Source organism: Equus przewalskii, chromosome 12 (genome assembly GCF_037783145.1).
Source record: "Equus przewalskii isolate Varuska chromosome 12, EquPr2, whole genome shotgun sequence".
NCBI classification, from domain to species: Eukaryota; Metazoa; Chordata; class Mammalia; order Perissodactyla; family Equidae; genus Equus; species Equus przewalskii.
This window is the reverse complement of record NC_091842.1, coordinates 26,766,040-26,785,516: the sequence shown is the minus strand read 5'-3', so window position 1 is coordinate 26,785,516 and position 19,477 is coordinate 26,766,040. Positions and strand designations below refer to the sequence as shown.

Here is a 19,477-nt window from a genome sequence, read left to right as displayed (position 1 = left end):
TTAAATCAAGGCTTCTTAAGAATTTGGAGGCTATTACATGCTTAAGTTTCACCCTGTGTTTGTCGTAAAGATTTGATATAATTGGTGTGTTGCAATTTCTTCTTTCCAACCAGTTTTAAATTTTTTTAGAGAAGATTGGCCCTGAGCTAACATCTGTTGCCAGTCTTCCTCTTTTTGCTTGAGGAAGATTGTCACTGAGCTAACATCTGTGCCAATCTTCCTCTATTTTGTATGTGGGACACCGCCGCAGCATGGTTTGATGAGTGGTGTGTAGGTCTGCACCTGGGATCCAAACCTGCAAACCCTGGGCTGCTGAAGTGGAACATGCAAACTTGGCCACCAGGCTAGCCCTTCCAACCAATTTTAATAATTCATGTTTTCCCTGTACATCATCTAATTCCTTGAACCTTTCCCATCTCACTGTCTATTCAGGCTTGTGCCATTTTCCTTCATTGGTTAATTGTTGGTATATCTTAATTTCTTCCTCAATTTTTTTCACATTTCCCCCTGTTATTTCCCTAGCTATTTGAAGTCAATGTTTAACTTCTCTCTTTATCAGTATAAATGTTTAAGGCTATGACTCCCCACTGAGCCCCCTAAGTTCTGCTCTCTGGTTGTGCTCAGTCTCTGCTGTCCAACCACGAGGGACCCCTCCCCCCACTGTAATGCAGCTATATGATAGCAGGATATACTCCAGACCAATTTCGGAAGTTTCTTACTCTTTTCAGGCTCATGTATGTTAACAATTAGAATCAAGAACATAATGTAGTTTATGTATATTATCAAATATTAGATGTTTTTCTTTTTTGGTTGGTGGGGGAGGGGGATGGTCACACATAGACCATCTTCTTACTCCTTTTTTCCACAATCCTCCAGGGCTGCACTGTTAAATAAGGTCGCCACTAGCCACATGTGGCAACCGAGCACCCAAATTGTGGCTAGTCCAAATTCTGAGTGTTGTAAGTATAAGGTACCACATCTTGAAAACTTAGTACTAAAAAAGAATGTAAAATTTTTTATTACATATTGATGTTTTAGCCATATTGAGCTAAATAAATATTAAAATTTAACCAGTTTCTTTTTATTATCTTAATGTGTCTACTAGAAAATTTTAAAATTATGTATGTCACGGACACAGTCCTCCCTTCCCTGACATACATACGAGGCTTTGAGAGCACAGACGTTGCCTTCTTGTAACTATCTGAAGACAGCAGCACCATGATACCAGGTGAGATAGCATTTATTTTAAAAATACACAAAATATAAATTTTTTTACATCAAAGTGTGATAACCTCACTTATATTTTTCCATACTTACCTCGTTTTGTTTGCATCCTTATGCAAACATTAACAGATGGACTTGAGATTTGATTCTGATTTTTTGCTATGGTTCATGTAAACGGTTGAGACTGCTACATAAAGTAGGTTGTTTTAAAAGGTAAAGTGGCCACAGAAACCCAACAGTAAAACAATTCAGTTTGGTTTAATGAAATTGGCAATAGTCTTAGCATATAGATAATCGAAGACTAAATACTGGCTTCTAGGCATTTTGAATATTAAAAACCTTGAAGTTTTCTTCATCTTGTAAACATAACTTAGACCTTGTTGGCACTGAAAAGTAAAATATTAAACCATGATTTTCATCATCCTGCCCGTGTCAGTATACACTCTCTTTATTATGAGAATGAAACCAAATAATAAGCAAAATACATCAGGAATTTTCAAATTGTACTGAAAGAAGGTCCCAGCTGGTCTCTTCAGAGAGCGATGTAACTTAAGCTGATCCTACCACTGGCTGAGTATGATCCCCTCTGTCCACTGGACAGTGCAGTGCCCCAGGCCACGAGATGGTCAGTTCCTCTTGCTCCATATCTTCTGAAGCAATCGAGAATCTACTTCCACCTCTGCTGGCTCTGCCTTCTTTCCTTGGGCTTGGATTTGCTGGGTTAGTGGTTTGCAACTATTGTCAAGACTGCACCGTCCCTTTAAGGTACCACATGCCACCATAGCTTACACAGCAGTCCTATGAATAGAGAGAGAAACATGTTAAGGGCAGACTTGAGCAGGAAAGGTAGTTGCTACATTCTGTGCAGAATATCAAAATGATTTATGATTAAGAGAACACAACTGGGAAATCAAGACCTGCCTGACCACAATGCTGTGGTAACTGCCTGGTCTCAGTGTTTGGGCCTCAGGCCACCCTTCTTCCCCTCAAACATATCTTAAGAGTGAGGAACTATAAATGGATGTGCTTTATAAACACAAAATACAAAAACTGTTAGTAAGCTGACCAGAACAAAAGTGCTTCATAAATGGTAATAGATCAGAATATAAGAAAACTGTCACTGGCTTTCTGTGTTCCACTGTTTCTGCAAATATGGTATTTGTACCACAGTCAGTTCAGAAAAGCATTAGAGATAGTACACTTAAGTATTCTCATATATTAAACAAATGATATATTCCTTTTTAAACTAAATTAAAAAACTGTCTCTACTGAAAGCAAGTAGTATAATCGTTAGTGTGTAGCTATGGCAAAAGTCACGGAAGTGGTACCAAGATTCAAAGTGGGTGTGGAGTGAGGACTCTCATCTAGACCCTGTCATTTTAAAGGATGAGGAAGATGAGCCACTAGGTGGTATTTTTTGGAAATGGAGCCTCCATCTTACTCCAGTTTAGTCCGTTTGCAAATACCCACTACACCAGTGCCAATCATTATCAGTTGCCCAAGACCCAACTGGCTGGCGAGGGGTCCGGAGGAAGCCTGACTTAAACTCAGCAGTAGGAAAGGCACCAGACTAGAGCCCTTTCCACACACCGTCAGCTTCCAGCTGAGAGCGGGAAGAGCCAGTCATGGGCGCCCTCATGCTGAACCTCGTGGTCAGAGCAGAAGCCCAGAGCCTCTGGATATTATTCTACAGAAAATGGATGTACCTTTAGCACTTTATCCACCTCCTGTTTACTTAGATCTTCTCCACACTCTTGAGTCAACCGAGACTGGATCATGTTCCGGCGTACCCGGTAATTTTTGGAAAAGATTTCAAGCAAAACCTGTCGATGCTTTAGTAGCAAAAATATGTTATTATGGGAAACAATCACCTAAAAGAGAAACATCCCCAAACAAGAAATCCAAAGCTATGGACCACCCAACTCCCCACTTCAGTCTGTGATCAAAGACCTTGCCCAGGACTTCCGGCCAATTTGTCGTCTCTTGAGACCCCAATAAAATGAAGTATAGAAATGTATATGCCACAAAAACAAAAGAGCCAGTGAAGCGTCAACAGAGGATGAGCAGTTCAGACATACTTTTGCATAATAAAAACAGGAGTGATAACTGATTTAGCAGGCAGAGAAAGCCACAATCTAAACTGCATGAAGACAGAAGTGAGTGGCTTAAAGTCTTGTCATACTAACATGACATTGCATCCGTGAAACAGGATGCCATGAAAAGGATTATGTCCCAAAATAAAAGTTAAATAGAAGATAGCTGAAATCCTCCCAAAAGGAGAAAAGGTGTTAAGTGAGACAGAAAAGATCTGATCCAGTATATCTAACGTGACATAAGAATTCTGAAAGAATAGAAAAAAAACAGGTGAAGGAATTACCAAATCTATCACAGAAGTTCATAATGACCCAACTGTCTAGTAATAATGACCCACACCAGGTACATCTGGACTTGCACTGATGTACAATATGCAGAATAAGGAAAAAAACCTTACGTCTGGGATAAAAGGAAGGATGTGGGTCAAAAATTTTAAAGACCGAGAAGCAGAATATCATTGAACAACAACTCTGAAAGCTTGACTACAATGGAAAAATATCTTAAATTCAGAGGGAAAATGATTTGCCCTCTATAATTCTAGCCCCAAACAATAATACTTGACCAGAAAAGTCATTTTAAGACAAAGAATGCAGACAACTCCTCTGCCCCTTTAGAAGCTAAAATTAAGTAAGGAGGAAGACACAAGATTCTGCAGGCCAGCAACAGACAGAGCGCGCCAGTCCCGCTGGAGAGGCCTCCAGGGGATCATTCAAGCACGGGATGACTGCTGGCGTAGATGTTCAGAAACTCATGCAAGCAGAAATAGGAACTAACATAAGAAAGAAATGTGATCATAGTATACTACTGATATTTGGCTCTTCATAGTATACCCCACAATAAACTGCCTACATTCTCCCAATATAGCTGAGAACTAAATCCTCATGCACTGCGACAGGAAGCCCATTCATATTATCAAGTTGATACATCAAACAGCAGTATAAGCACATTGTGTATATGTAAAAAAAACGGAGGCAACTCTTTTGGTGGCATCTTGTAGTTAAAAAGTGATTGCTTCTGAGGAGTGGGACTTGGATCAGACAGGGCAGAAGACAGTTTCCCATAAGCTTTCAGTCTGATTTTTAAAAATATGCACTTACTACTTTTTTGTTAGTTATCAGAGTACTTCAGGAGTGGGAAACCCAGATGGCACCTATTCTGCCCACAAGCACACAGGCTTGCTCAGGGAGGCCTGTTCCAGACTGTTCTCAGTCTACAGCACCATCACAGGCCCAGGGGGCACTGAAAGGCCCCACCCCTTTTGTATGCTCAGCCTGCCAGTCAGTCCCCTTCTAAGAGGCAAAAGGGGACAAAGAACCCAGCAGGGGCTTTTGCTCACTCCCTCTCTCCCCCCACCTTAGGAACAGGGCCTGAAAAAGGATAGACTGATTGGGGTTTTTAGCAATTAAATCTTAATTGTTAAAGTTTGGGCAAGTTCATGATTTAAGGAAAACTTCTGGACCTCAGGGTCCACGACTCTGCATTACGCAAACACAGCACTGCTGGTTTAGTTCATATCCTGTCCACTGGACACCTGTGACCCTTCCTACCAGGGTTCGACCAGAGACAAAATGACCAATTTCCCTAACTTAAAACTCCGGCAACCGCGATCTGATAAGGAATCCTTTTGATTCCTGCTGCCGTTGGCCACCTGAAACATAGTCCATCACTGGTTTGCAAGTCTGGCTAGCATTAGAATAATCTAGAAAGCTTTGTAGAAACTTAAATAATTTAGGACACTACCCCATTCCTACTGAACTAAACCTCTGGGGGCAGTCCTGGGAATTTATATTCTTTAAAAGGTGATTCTGACACAGCTAGCCCAGACTGGCATTTGGGGACCACTGGTTTTGGCTCAAACTGTTGGTGCGTTCCAGTCTCTTTGGCAGCATACAGAGACATGGAGCCACAATATTTAAAACCAGGAGTGGCTAGAAAATCTGAAATGGCTATGACTGCACTCTGGCTCTCCCCAGAGGCCTTACCCTCTCGAGGAACACCTCCCTGCTCTTGGGGAAGATGGCGGCAAAGGTCACCTCACCTGATCACTCATGTCTCCAGACTCCCAGAGGGCGAACACCTTCTGCTCATCCGGAGAAGCAGCAGTCTGTGGGGGAAACTAACCAAGGCCCAGGCATGAGTTGGCTGTTTGTCTTTACCACATGGATCCACCTGCCCCAAGCCCTCACCTCTCCCAGTCTGCACCAGCCCAGTTCTGGGAATGTGGGTTCCAATCCCAGCTCCTGGTACTCGCTAACTGTGGGGCTGTGGGCAGCCACAAACCTGCATCAGTTTCCTCATCCTCCCCAGAGGGAGGCAGCCAGTCACACCCCACCAGGACCTTAGAGGGCTTCGGTGAGAGAAAAAGAGTGACACGCCCAGCCTGAAGCCCACAGATGCGCTGCATAAGGCGGGTTCTTCCATTTTCCCCATTAGCCTGACATTAGCTCACCTCTCTGCTTTAACATCCAGTGTCCTCCTACCCTACATATCAACCCTCAGATGTGTCCTGAGAGGTGCTCTCACCCCAGTAACTCTTTAGGGGTGTCCTGGGGATTCCTTTCAACCCCTTCCCACAACAGCCATGGCAGGATGGGTTAGAGGCCCTGCCTGACTCCTAAGCAACCCATGCCACTGGGACCAGCAGGGTCAGAAGTTGGACCCAGAAAAGGGTGGCCTAGGCTCCGGGTACCTGGACGGGGGGACAGAAGGAGGAGGCCGGTAGACACAGTTGCAGTCTTGGCGCCACAACACAAGTGACTGTAATGATCGCTACCATGGCTGTATATTTAAAGCCCCAGTTGGGCTTCTGATCATTAGAAACCAGAGAGGTAGCGAAGTGTTACTACCCTACTCTCCATGAAGAAAATCCGGTTCAGAGAGGTTAACTTATTGTCCATGGTCACATAGCTAATACGTAGCAGAACCAGGAGTTAAACTCAAGTCTTTATGAGTCTGCTTGTTCTCCCTGGGCCTCAGCTCCCTCGTGTAAAAAAACAAGGCTAGACTGATCTGAGGTCTCTTCTACCTCAGATAAGACTATGATGTGACCCCCGCGTCACGATCATGGGGAGGGAAGTTGACGAGAGAGCTGCAGAGAGGACCATGGTCACCACAGATGCCAGCTCTACCAAGAGGAAGAAGCATGGCAAGAGCAGGTCCTGAGGGTGGGGTAGGATGTCTGAGAGCAGCCCACTTCATGTCCCTCACCTTCTGTCCACTCCAGCCACCTAAGACAGCCTAGCTAACACCAGGCAGGTGCCCCTCCCTTGCCTGGCCCAGCTCAGAGAAGGGAAAGCTTTCAGAAAAACGACCCATTTACTGGTTGGGCCAGGGTGGCTCCAAACAGGGCAGGGCCCCCGAAACCCCAGTACCTTCCATAGGAGACCTCACCAAGGAGATTCCCTGCCACGAGGGCCAGATCCCCTGGGACAGCCCAGGCAGCCTGGGATCCAGGGCCTCTTGTCCTAGTTCCTGTCCCTCACGTACACGGGAATGGGCCTTCGCCTCAGATCACCCAAGGCTGCAGGTGCTTCTGACCCTGGACTGCAAAAGTCAACACACCCTTGTTAAGAGGTAGCCACAGCCCACCTCACCGCGTTTTCTGCCAGGTCTGGGCAAGGCCTGGGAGGAGAGAACGACCAGCACAGCTTCCCTGAGGCACAGCCCGGCACCCTTCACCCTCAGCTAAAGGAAATGGTCTCCAACACACGCTCTGCTCCTACGTTTCCTCCACTCTGGGGCCCAGAGTGACAGGACTGGGGTGTGGGTGGCCCACCCTCCCACCTGCAGGCCTGCCACTGGAAATGCTAACTGAAAGGCCACAGAGCCCATGCTGGTCAGCTAGCCTCTATGGACAGGGAGGCCCGCTATGACCCAGGCACAAGCTGGGGGCTCTGGTGAAAGAGTAAGCTCATCTCAGTTGGAGCAGAAAGGATTTAAGACTAGGAGCCACTATACTGAGGTTCGAGTTCCAGCTCTCTCACTTCCTGGGTATATGACCTTTAAACAAGTTCATTTCACCTCTTTGAAACTCAGTTTCTTCATCTGTGAGTTGCAAAGAAGATCAAATGATACTTGAAGTGAAATCATCCTGAAAAATGGCAAAGCTGACAGAAAGGAGAGGTGTCGGCAGGGGCGGGGGGGTTGAAACGAGGACGGGGAACCTGCACATAGCCCTGCTGTGTGCCAAGCTACAGGTCAGGGCCGTCAGACGTCTCCAGCCCTCACCAAAGTCCTAGGACACAAACGAACATTGGCTCATTTCCCATGAGGGTGCAGAGCCCAAGAAGCTGACTGGCCCAAGGTCACACAGCCAGCCACTACAGGAGAGCCAAGATTCAAACCGAGGTCCATGGTCCTCCCAAGTCCCCACACCCCAGGCAGCCTCCAAACAGCTGCTTCCCCCAAAGCCGCAGGGCTCAGGCCACCCTAGAATGACCAGACCTCTTTCCACAGCTCCCTTCTACCAGGAAAGGTGCTGCCTGCCAAGAGCCCTCCTGAGGGGCTGAGGGCGGCCTCGTCTGTCCGCCTGTCCAGCAGGCGCAGACTCTACTTACAGGCACCAGTATCTGCTTGCAACCGGCGGCCAGCACCGTGTCCTGCAGCATGCGGTCCGAGATGCCACTGAAGAGCGTGTGGCCAGGGGGCAGGCTGGCCAAGTGCAGGTTGAAGAGACGCTTGAGTTCGCTCAGTGTGAGCACAAACTGTCTCTGAAAGGTGGCCTCCACGAAGGCCCTCAGTTCCCGGGCCACAGGGGTGCTGGCGCAGCCTGGCGGCGGGTGCCCATTGAAGCTGTCCCCGCCTGCTGCCCGCCCGGCAGGCAGCCCGTTGGCCAGCCTATTGTGGAGGCCACGACTGGGTGAGGTGTCCATGGGCTCCTCGTCTTCCTCCACTTCCCGCTCTTCCTCTTCCTCTCCCTCCTCGCTCATGGGCTCCTCCTTGATCCGAACACCAGGCAGGACCGTGGATGCCCGGATCTGTTCCTTCCTCCGTTGCAGCTCCCGTTCCAGCAATGCGTGGTTCTGCTGGGCCTTGCTCTTGGCTACTTGGACCCGCTGGTCCCCAGAGACCAGCACAGCAGGCCCTGTGGGGAGGGGCAGGGTTGCTCAGGAGGGTAGAGAGACATGCAGAGAAGGGCCTGAGACAAAGGCCCATGGCCCCTCTGCCCCACGGACAATCCCTTTCATCCTGACAGGGGATGTCCTGCTGTCCAGAGCAAGGTGACAGGAAAAACGTAGGCCAGCTGGGGCTGAAGCAAATGGCCCAGCCCTGCCTTTCACCCCACCTTACCCAGGAGAGATTTCGCTACCCCAACAATGAGGAAGAAAGAGAACTGCGAAAATCAGATTCCCACATCAGAGAGCCAAGCCAGGCTGGTTACTGCTGCTCCTGTCCCACCACCCTCTGCCGACCCAAGAGGCAGAGAGAGTCGTAGGGGCCTGGGACCCAGACACAGCCCTGGGGTACAGAAGCCCTCAATCCTAGAGGCTGAGGTTTTGCCACTAGATAAGCCTTCGGCTGAGGTCTGTGGGGAAGGGGAAGAGGGCACAGAAAGGCAGCCAGCAGTGAGAGCCACGCACCCTTCTGCAGGCCCAAGCCCGACAAGCCCCAGCAAAGCAGCCCTCCCAGAGCCAGGCTCAGGGTCAGGGCCCTGCCCAGCCCGATGCCCCTCACACACCTGATTGTCCATCTGGCTTCTTTGGCATAGTTTCCTTCACAAGATTATAAACTTTCTCAAGTCTGAAAAGAAGGGTAAATGCTTTTAACTTTAAACCATGTCCCCCATCATCTGCCTCACAATAGAAATGCCTCCCGTAAGCCCTGGGACATCCTGGTCACTGAAGATGCTGCCTGCTTGGAGCTCTGCGGTCTCTCCCCACAACAAACAGGCTCCATGTCCATTCAGAGCCCCCACGACTCGGGTGGGGAGTGGCAGCCCACCCCTCCCTTCCCTAGCCAGTCTCAATCTAGCCTGCCTTGGGCCACACAAGCCCAGGCTCTTGCTCCTGAGTGCTCTTCGTCTCTGCCACATCTAGCCCTCCTCCCCGACCCCTCAGAACAGACATGCTGAGATTTCACCTCACAAGTCAGCTCTCATCAGCAAGGAGTGGCTGTGCAGGCTTGCTGGGGAGATTCTGGGATCAATCAGCAACGTTCACCCGAGTGGAGGAGGGGGGCCATGCAGCCCCAAATTTGGCAAATTTGGCCAAATTTGCCTTCACTGCCCCAGATGCAGCCTGGCACTGCTCCCCCTGGGAGGCAGGGTGGCTGGGGGCGGCCTGGTACTCCTCTACCTGGCTTCCCCCCTTTCCACCCAGCAAGCTCTTACTTGGCCTGGATGCCCGTCCACAGCATGTGCTGCCGCTGGACCACATCCGGATGCTTCTTGATGAACTCTCCATCGTAAGGCAGTATGAACTCCCAGCCCTTGTTGATCCTCACTACTGCCATGTGCTCCAGAAAGTCCTTCACATCCTCTGCACTGAGCTGGGAGGAGGCGGGCAAAGCTGAGGCACGGCCAGCCTGAAAGCCACACCAGCCCCACAGCCAGCCCCCAATCCTTCCAGCAGCAGACCCAGGCCTCAGAGCAAGAACATCACTTACTTTAGTCACCGTTGCCACCTCTTTCCTTACCACCCACCGGCTCTGCGTGAACTTCCACATCTGAGGGAGAAAAAGCAGCATGTTTCCAGAAGGCAGAGATGGCTGCTCCTAAAACTGTCCCCAAAACTGTGCAATTGTCATGGGATGAGGGTACAGAGTGGCAGTTCGGTGCCTGGTGTCTGGCAGACCTGGGTTTAGATCCTGGCCCTCACTCTTACTAGCTGTGTGGTCGTGGGCAGTCACTTCAACTCTGAGCCTCCGTCCCCTCCTTTGTAAAGGACCTCCAAAGTCACCTCATCTAAGAGGGCACCTGGACCCACCCCACGCCCATCTAGACCCCAAAAGCTCCCTAAGCAGGGGATGCTTTGTCCCTCTGTCCCTACAACTCAGATTCAACTAGACTCTCTCCCAAGCCCCCAGATTCGACAATGTCTGCACAAACAGAGAAGGGCTAACAGGTAGGGAAAGGTGAAAGGCACGCGTACGTGAGTAAGTGACCCTGGGAGCAAGTATCCATACTGCACTCTGATCCCCAGAGACAAAAACAGACTGCATGCGCACCTAGACACTAACTTCCCAAAGGAGCTGGGCCATCCAATCGGGAACAGAGAAAATGCAGACACTCTTCAAACAGCTAAGGGGTGCCCTGCATGACCAGGCCTGCACACAAGCACAAAGGTCCCCATGGACAGCTCCAAGGAGACAGATTCCAGCAAACTCCATGCATGCTCCCGAGGTCGAGGAGGCAGTGCACGTCCCAGGAGCTGAGGGTTCAAGTCCTTGGAAGGGATGCTTCGGCTGGGACTTTAGTTCTCGATAAGGGCAGGGGCAGGGTGGGCGATGGGATGGAGAGATGACCTAGCTCAGGAGTTACAAAACCCCACAGCAACAATGCAGGGAACATGCACGCAGGTAGCAGACGTGCCTGGGAGTGTGATGAACTGGGGACCATCAGTCCCATCCAAAGTAGGTGCCGTCTGGGGACGTGGGCCCAGCAGTACCAGACTGTGGGATTATTCGTGACAAGCTAGAAATCTGGTTTGCATCATGATTTTGATGTGTAAAAATCAACAACCAAGTCAGCATCTTAAAAACACCACCCAGGCCAAATGAAATATGCTCCTTGGCCAGAATTCACCTATGGGCCTCCAGTCTGCAACTCCAGGCTTGAGGAACTCAAAGGTTCTTAACAAAGCCTGAGATACCAGGATCCCAAGATGAAGGAGGAGAAAGGCAGAGTCCAGAGGCCCCTCTCTGCCACAGACACCTGCCCTCTGCCCGGGCCAAGGTCCAGGGAGCTGTGCTGGCCCTGGGTCCACCCACCCTGCCCCTGCCCCACGAAGCCAGAGCCTGGGCACTTACAACAAAGTCTCGGCCCCTGCAGAGCACCTCGGCAGGCACGCCACTGTGAGGACTGGAGGAGTCCTTGGGGTACAGGATGTCACTGCCAACGAGAGTCGGGGTGGCAGGTCAGTCCCCGTCCTCAACCGCCTCCACCTCCTGTCCTGCTCAGGATCTGAGCAGAAGCCCAGCCCATGCCTCTTTCCAACATGGGTCACCACAGGCCTGGGCCCCATCTGCTCTCAGCAGCCTGGCTCTGTGAACCTGTATGTAGGAAAGAAGCACCCCCCTCACACCTCCCCCTCAAGAATTCTTCCTCTTTCTCCTTCTCAACCCCTACTCACACACTGACCCAGCCCCGAGGCCCACTGCATGGCCAGGGAGGGGCCAGGGTGTCAAAGACAGACAAGGCGAGCCCAGGACTCTTTGGAAGACGGTGAGTCCCACGTGTAAAGGAAGTGTGATGCCGAGAGAGACTGGTGATGAGGCAATACACAAGGCCATCACCACCTGCCGAACAGGAAGAGATGGGCAGTGTGAGCTGAGGCAGCTGAGGCAAGAGGGGTGGGGGCCGGGATCTGGACAGGCCCTGAGGATGGGGGAGTTGAAGCCTTTGGAAAGAACGGGACCAGCACTCAAGGTTCAGAAAACTTCAGGGCCCAGGGGCGAACGAGCAGGGTGCTGAGATTGACCAGAGTCTCCACAGCAGAATTCTGAGCCCAAGTCCAGCCCCAGACCCCACAGCCCAGAGTACACACACACCACCTCCCGCAACTCCGTGCCTGCGATGCCCTTGTTCTTCCTGCCCTGGCAACCAATCCTACCTGGCAACCAACTACTCCTCATCCTCACGGTTGAACTCCATGTCCGCCCCCTTCCCGTGAAAACTCCATGGGAACAGGGAGCTAGCCTAGGTTGTTCATCGCTGCTGTGGACACGGAGCTCGACCCTGAATGATGAGGAGAGAAGGCAGCCACTAAGTAGGTGCTGAATGAATGTGGTCCGTGCCCTGGATCTCTGCACTCAGTGTGCTCAACTATAATGGTGCTCACCCCACCCCACAAATTTCCTGAGAACAGGGACAGTGTCTGAACGAGAGCACAGGGCACAGAACAAGTAATCAAGATAAATGTACTGAACAGACTGAATTTTGCATCATCTCCTCACAGGGACAGGGTATGGAAGGACCATTACCCACAGGCCTTGGTGCGGCAGTGAGGGCAGCATGAGAGTAATTAATGCTCGCAGCAGGACCCCAAGCATGGGGGCAGACAGTAGGCGCCCCCTTCAAGTCACAGGGACAGATGACATGCTAACCAGGGGCGCAGCATCCGGGGCACATGCAGCACCAGGCAAAGAGCTCTAACCCCAGCTCTGTGGCAACCTTTTTTTAAAAATTTGGAGCAATTCACATTTTGACCGATTATTCATCTTACACCATGCTTCCCCAAAAGTGAGTCTTTATTAATGTATTTTATATTACACCATTTAAAATTAGTATAATCCAAGTATGCATAAAAATGTAGCCACACTGTTGGTACCCACAGTCTACCATGTGCCTGGCATTATACTGAGCCCCGGGATATAAGGGCGAGTCAAAACCCACAGCCCCTACCCCCCGGAAACTGAAGTCTGGTGTGGGACACAGTCTAGTGGAGGCATCACAGGAGAAGGGAAACTACTGCAAAACATCAAGCCACAAATTCAAGACCTACGAACCTCAACAGGATCCACATAAAGAAACTCACACTTAGACACATCTTAGTGAACTGGGGAAACCAAACCAAGAGAAAATCTTAAAAGCAGCCAGAGGGAAACAAAGGTAAACTACTTTCAAAGGAATAAGTATTAGAGAGACAGTGGATTTGTCAACAGAAACAATGGAAGTCAGAATATAAGGAAATTATATCAATGTGTGGAAGGAAAATAACCAACCTAGAATTCTCCTCTCAGTAAAAAGATCCTTCAAGAACAAAGGTGAAATAGACATTTTACCTTTAAACAAAGTGAAGGAAACAAAAAGCAAGGGAACGCATCACTGCAGGCCAAATACCACAGCATTCTTTAGCGGAGGGAAATTAACCCAGAGAGAAACTAAGAGATACAGAGAGGAATGATGAGCAAAATAAAGAACACTGACTGGATAACACAATGTCTTGTGGGGTCTAAAATAGAATTAAAATATAGAAATACGACAGCACATGAGTTTAGAGAAAGATAAATATGAAATATTCTAAGGTCTTTGAATTGTCCTGGATGAGAGTAAAAAGCAGCAATTAACATTAAACTGTGGTAAGTCATGAATGTATGCTGAAATCTGTAGGCTAATCACTTAAAGAGTCAAGAGAGTCTAACTTCCAAACTAGCAGGGAAAAATGGAATAATAAAAAAGGAATCCAGGAGAAGAATAAAGAGAAAATACAATGTAGGCAGGACAAACAGAAAGCACTATGGTAGATTTAAGCCCCAAACACCGGTAATTGCATTAAATTTAAGTGGATTAAGTGGCCCCATTATGGGACTAGGACAATTTACCTCTTCACCACCCAGTTTCCTTGGACTAACATCGCCACCTTCTGGATGCCACGCAGAACAGCCACAGAGTCGATGAAGGGGCCTAGGAGGCTCATCAAGTTGGCAAAAGGCATGACCTTCACTGAAAAGGACGTGGGAAACCTCAGACAAGGGAAAAGGGGCCGGATCCTTCCCACCCCCCACCAAGTCTGTATAGCTTCAAGTTCACATAACAATCCCAGCATGTGAATAACAACGATGACATGGCAGTAACAGTTGACATTCACTGTCTGGCTGTGCAGTCTGGGCAGGCACCTGCATCTCGCTGAATCCCAGAGGGAACACCCATTAAGGAAGACCAAGGAGTGCCTTATGAGGAAGACTCTTACTACTCAGGCCTACTCTTACTACTCAGGTCCAGAAACGTTTTGAAACTCACCCATGATCACTTGGCTAATAAGTGGCCAATAAGTGGCAGAGCCAGGATTTGAACCCAGGCCTCTGGGTCCACAGTCCATGCACTCAACCACTGTGTTCTGCTCACTCCCAACCACCTGACCCCGAGCCCAAGTGAGCACAGGGAGGGCCTGGGAAGGCCCAATGTCCTCTGCAGCAAGGCCAGCGGCCTGGCACTCTGGCAGCCCCAGGGACAGCAGGGGCTCTGTCTGCTGAGGCCTCTCTGCTCAGGCCCTGGGGCACCCTCGAGTTGGCATCTCAGAAGAGGAGCCCAGGGCCTGAGGTTCAAGGCTCAAGCCACTCACCAACTAAGGCCCCTAAAGCTTCTGGCCCTCAGCGTCCTGAGAAAAGGAGACCAGTCCCGACCATGTGGAGCCTGGTGAGGGCACCACAGTGCCAGTGAACATGGCGTTACTGAGGTGAACGCAGCTCAGGTGCACATGCGAGGCTCGGCACCAGACCTTCAGAAGCCTTGTCTCTGTGAACCCTCACCTCAGCCCCCAGGAGCCATTGTCAGTCCCTTTTTTAGAGAGAAACAAACTAAGGCTCAGGAAGGTCAGTGACCCACCCAAGCTAACACAGCAGGGGTCTGGCGAGGGCAGCACAGGAGCCCCAAGCCCGCCTGAGGGAGCCCGCCATGATGCTGTAGTTCGTTGTTTCCAGACAAAGGCAGAGCTGTAAAGCTGGGCAGGCTCTGGGTAGCAGGGCTTCTGGCCTTGCCCCTTGGTCTTCAGTCTGTCCCAGACTCCATTTCCCCGGGAGGGGGTAGGGCTGGGGTCTGCAGGGCTGGGGGTAGCCACTCACCATTCTTCATCAGGATCTTGATCTGATCAGCCAGTGGCAGGGTGCGCAGCTGGGCCATGGACAGGACATTGCTGGGGGCCACGGGTTTGTCTCTGTTGAAAACAAAGGTGATGGGTTAGAGAAGGCTGGTGTGGGAGTGGGGGATGAGGGTGTCCAGCCCACCTCTACTCACTTCTCCTGCTCCTGGCTGGGTGGCATCAGCATCATGAGGTACTCACTGCAGGGCAGAGAGGGTGAGTCAGCAGCTCCCAGGGCTCCATCCCTGCTCCACCCCTGCCCACGAACCCAGGCTGCATCCAGGCTAAAGCCTCCCCAGGTGAGGGTTGGGGGAGCGGGAGCAGACAGAGGCCTAGCCACCCCCACAAACTCACAGAGAAAGGAAGACCGTCTCTTCCTACACCCACCCTCCTGGCCCCTACCCATGTTCCTCCCCATGCTACAGAAGGGACAGTCCCAAGGGAGGATCCACCCAAGAGGGACCCTCCCAGGGCCAGTGTCAAGCTCAGGAGCCCATAGGATTCAACACTCTAGCCCAGCCCATCTCACCTGGGTGACTTGACGAGCTCCGTGTTCTCGACCCCACTGGAGCCCTGGCACAGCAGGTACTGGCGCTCATGCTCAGAGCGGCTGTCCTGTTGGAGGAGCAGGGTGCGGAGGAACCTCAGCCGTCAACTCAGGCCTGTGCCACCCCAGAGCTCCTTGTGCCATCCCGGAGCTCCCTCCGCCATCCACAGTTCTCACCCCTGCATCACCTTCCACTCGAAATCGCCCACTGTCCTGCCCCAAGGCAGGCCACAGGATCACATCCAACAACCTGAGCTCGGCACTCAAGACCTCTGAGATGTGGCCTCAACCCACGACCTTCCTGGCTTTATGACTGCAGAGCCCCAGCATGTGCACCTTGGTGCCCTGTCCGTGACAGAGCAACACCAAGAGCAATGATAAAAATAACAGCTAGCATTCACTGAGCACCTACCACATGCTGGGCTCTGTTCCAATGGCTGTATATCCACCAACTCCCCTCATCCTCAAAACAACTCTAGTTAGGTACTATTATTACTATTCCCCTTTTACAGATAAGGGGACTGAGGCTCAGAAAGGTTAGGTAACTTGCCTAAGGTCGCACACTAGGAAACAGCAGAGCTTCTGGCAGTCTAGCTCCCAGCCTCAGGCTCTGTCAACACAAATCTCTTTGAGGAATCCTGGTTCCAGAGAAATCAGGAGTTACTCCTCCCCCAGAAAAATGTTGGGGAGCCCTAGCCCGCGGTGTCTTTGTGAGCTAACATTCCACTGCTTTTCTCACTCAATACACAGTTTCAAGGATTGGGTTCTAAGTCAACACACGAGAAGAAAACTAAGTATAATGAAAATCACCTGTGGCACGTACACGGCAAACTCGGCCATGTGACAGATGGCCAACTCTCCATGGAGCACCAGATGAAGTGTCTAGTTTCATTCAGGGCCCACGATGCGTAAAAATATGTAACCACACACCAGCCCAGCATGGTGCTCACATTTAGGGGGACCCTGGGGGGCTGCAACCCTCAACCAGGGAAACACTCACTTCTCGATTTCACGCTCCCTTGGCAGCACACAGAGTGGACTGCAGGAGCAACTGCCCACAGAACTTAATCCTCTCTCCCTGGGGTATTACCAAGTGGCTACGACTGAATGTGAGATGAGCTAGAGGAGAGACAGTGAGGGGACACTGTAACACTTCCTGGGCACTGGGCTTTCCTCCCAGGACCCCATTCTGGGGCCAGCGTCAGCCGCCAGGGCACCTCAGCTCACCCTCAGGCCGTAGTAGTGCAGGTGGACCCAGGGCTCTTCGGCATGCTTCTTCTGCAGGAACTCGTAGGACTGCACACGACGTTGGCGGGCCTGTTCTGACTCGGGCCGGGAGAACCGGACCTGGGAGGGGGTCATGACTTCAGGCCTGGTACACTTCCTGGACTGCTGTCCCAGTGCCCACCAGGAGGCCAGAGAACCCCATATCTGGGGCATTTCCCACTCCCACCTCCCTCTCATTTCCTGACGCAGGTCATTTTAGTTCAGTTCTAAGCCTGTCCCTCTCTGTGACCTGCCAGCAGGCCAGGAAGCAGCTATCTCCTGCCTCTGCCTGCCTAGCACCCAATCCATTTCCATTCCCACTGGTAACAGCACCTCCATTTTCCTTTGGGAAAGTCCCAGTTCCCCTCCAGTTCAAAGGAGCTAACATCCCTCCCCCTGCCTCCCACCCCCACACACGTTCCCAGCTACAGGAATGGGCACGTGACTCAGACCTGGACAATCTGAGCACCAAATCCTCTTAGCCACAGGGGCTGGTTCAGGGTTGGCCAAGCCAATGAGTCCAGTCTGGGACTTTAGTTTAAGTAATGAGAAAGAAGTTTCTTTTTCCCTGGAGTCTTGGAAGCTGGGAAGATGTGAGCCTGGAGCTGGGACAATCCTCTGTACCACTGAGAACAGACACCCTGCCTGAGAGGCCAGAAGAGGAAGACAGAACCTGGAGATGGAGATGGAGAAACCAGGTTTTGATGATAGAGCCTGAGCACCTGAATCCAGCCATACCTGAAGCTACCCTTCAACTTTTCAGGACCAATACATTTCATTTTTGGCTCATGCCAGGTGGATCTAGGTTTCTGTTGCTTAAAGTCAGATGGAGCCAAGCTCTGACTCACCTCTCCTGTGAAAGACATCTGCACACGGGTATTGGCTGGATTACAGAATCCTGGGATTCTATATGGGGGTGGGGGGAGGGCCTTTAAAGCACATGGGTCTAAGAATACCTGGTTAAACGAGGGCCACTGAGTCCCCCAAAAGGGAAGAGGGCATCTAAGGTCATCCAACAAGCTACTGAGAGAACGGGTGGAGCACCCACGGCCCCTACGTTGTCAATATTTGCCAATCACTTGCCTTGCACAAGGATATGCAAACATTCACCACAGCTTCAGCCTCACTTGTGTACCATCTGCATCATTATCTGTACAGTATTTTTCTTTAAATGCTCATTTTAACCTAAATATGCGTAAAGAGGGGAAACTTTATAAACCATAAATGGAAGGTTGATATTCTTTTAAACATCTTTAAAATACAGGAGTAACTATGAAGACAGAAACTTTTCATCTGTGCATCAGTGAAAAAATAGAATTACATGGTCAATGAACACAAGGTTTTGGCTCCGTTAAGACATGGGCTCCAGAGCGCAGACTCTGTCTGTGAGCTCACTGGGCCTCCTGGGCCCTGGCTTCCTCTTCCCAGGCGATTTCAGCCAAGCCCCAGGATTCCATCTCTTCTATACACCCAGGGCCGATATCTGTTCATAGCTGGGAGAACTCAGGCCAGGCAGAGGTTAGGCTACCACTCCAGGTGGCCCAGCAAGAAGGCTCTAAAGGATGGACACTTTTTCTGTATCTATTTCAGACCCAGAGGCCACGTTCCGTGGAGACCCTCCCGTCCCTTGCTGTCTCTGGGCAGCTGAGCTACAAAGCCAGTCCTGCTGCCCCCGAGGCCGCACCCTCCCGCCTGGAGCCAGAGCTCACCGTGATCTGCTTCACATCTTCTTCTGCCTCGTCCTGTGAAGAGTCTCCCGCTGCAAGAGGAAGTAAGCCCTGCTTGCAGCCTCTGGTAGAGCCCCCAGCTCCCCACTCCCAACCCCATGCACCAGGGAGGCCTCAAGCAGGGTAGCCGCATAAGTCAGTGATTCTCAGTCAGGGATGATTTTTACTTCCCAGGGGACATGTGGGAATGAATGGAGAGATTTTTGGTTGTTCAGACTGTGGGGGTGGTGCAGGTGGAATCCGGTGGGTAGAGGCCAGGGATGCTGTGAAGGATCCTATAATCCATCCCTTCAATACGTTTTCTCATGACCAAGCCATCCCGCCAAGATGCAAACAGACAGGGGCTTTGGGTGTCCATAGCTCACCCTCATTGGCGGCCTCCCTCTCTCGGTGCTTGGCATCTGCCTTATCCAGGTAGGAGAAGCTGGGCCGCAGCTGCAGGATGCCATGTAAAGGAGTCAGGTGGAGCTCACCTGGCAGAGGAAGAAGGGCTTGGACCTGACTCTAGGAAGTGAGGCGAACCGCCCAGCTTGGCTCAAGGCAGTCACCAAGGGCCCTGGACTCCCCTGAAGACCTCAGCCCACTGCCAAACCACCTCCCACCTCTGCTCTAGCCCCCACTCCTAGAGCCTTGGGACCATTAGGCCAAGGGTCATTCCCAACCCTACCTGGCCCTACAGGACACACCAGACACACAACCCAGATCAGGACATGAACCCAAAGTCTTCTGCTCAAAGCCATTTCCCCAAGGCCTGCCTGTAAACACTCAAGGCCCTCCCAACCCTGGTCCCCACTCCTCGCCCCACAAGTGCTTGTTCCGACCACAGAGCAACTCATCCACACCAAACATACCCTACTCGCTCCCCCGCCAGGCCTTTGCCACAC

At 50.9% G+C, this 19,477-nt stretch overlaps 1 protein-coding gene across 6 annotated transcripts in view; it reads right to left on the bottom strand.

The window, feature by feature from the left end:
- Positions 1-1,224: 1,224 nt before the first annotated feature.
- Positions 1,225-19,477, bottom strand: part of POLR3E (RNA polymerase III subunit E) — a 32,091-nt gene continuing 13,838 nt past the window's right edge. For all 6 annotated transcript variants that reach the window (XM_070566558.1, XM_070566559.1, XM_070566562.1 and 3 more), the window contains 15 exons: positions 18,959-19,066; positions 18,576-18,625; positions 16,828-16,947; positions 15,583-15,668; positions 15,209-15,253; positions 15,037-15,128; positions 13,798-13,918; positions 11,284-11,365; positions 9,922-9,981; positions 9,647-9,804; positions 8,996-9,057; positions 7,875-8,401; positions 5,357-5,434; positions 2,931-3,056; positions 1,225-2,022 (listed from right to left, as the gene is read on the bottom strand). In XM_070566558.1, coding sequence (XP_070422659.1) covers positions 1,966-2,022; positions 2,931-3,056; positions 5,357-5,434; positions 7,875-8,401; positions 8,996-9,057; positions 9,647-9,804; positions 9,922-9,981; positions 11,284-11,365; positions 13,798-13,918; positions 15,037-15,128; positions 15,209-15,253; positions 15,583-15,668; positions 16,828-16,947; positions 18,576-18,625; positions 18,959-19,066 — 1,772 coding nt within the window. In that variant the 3' untranslated portion in view covers positions 1,225-1,965. The remainder of the gene's footprint in view (positions 2,023-2,930; positions 3,057-5,356; positions 5,435-7,874; positions 8,402-8,995; positions 9,058-9,646; positions 9,805-9,921; positions 9,982-11,283; positions 11,366-13,797; positions 13,919-15,036; positions 15,129-15,208; positions 15,254-15,582; positions 15,669-16,827; positions 16,948-18,575; positions 18,626-18,958; positions 19,067-19,477) is intronic.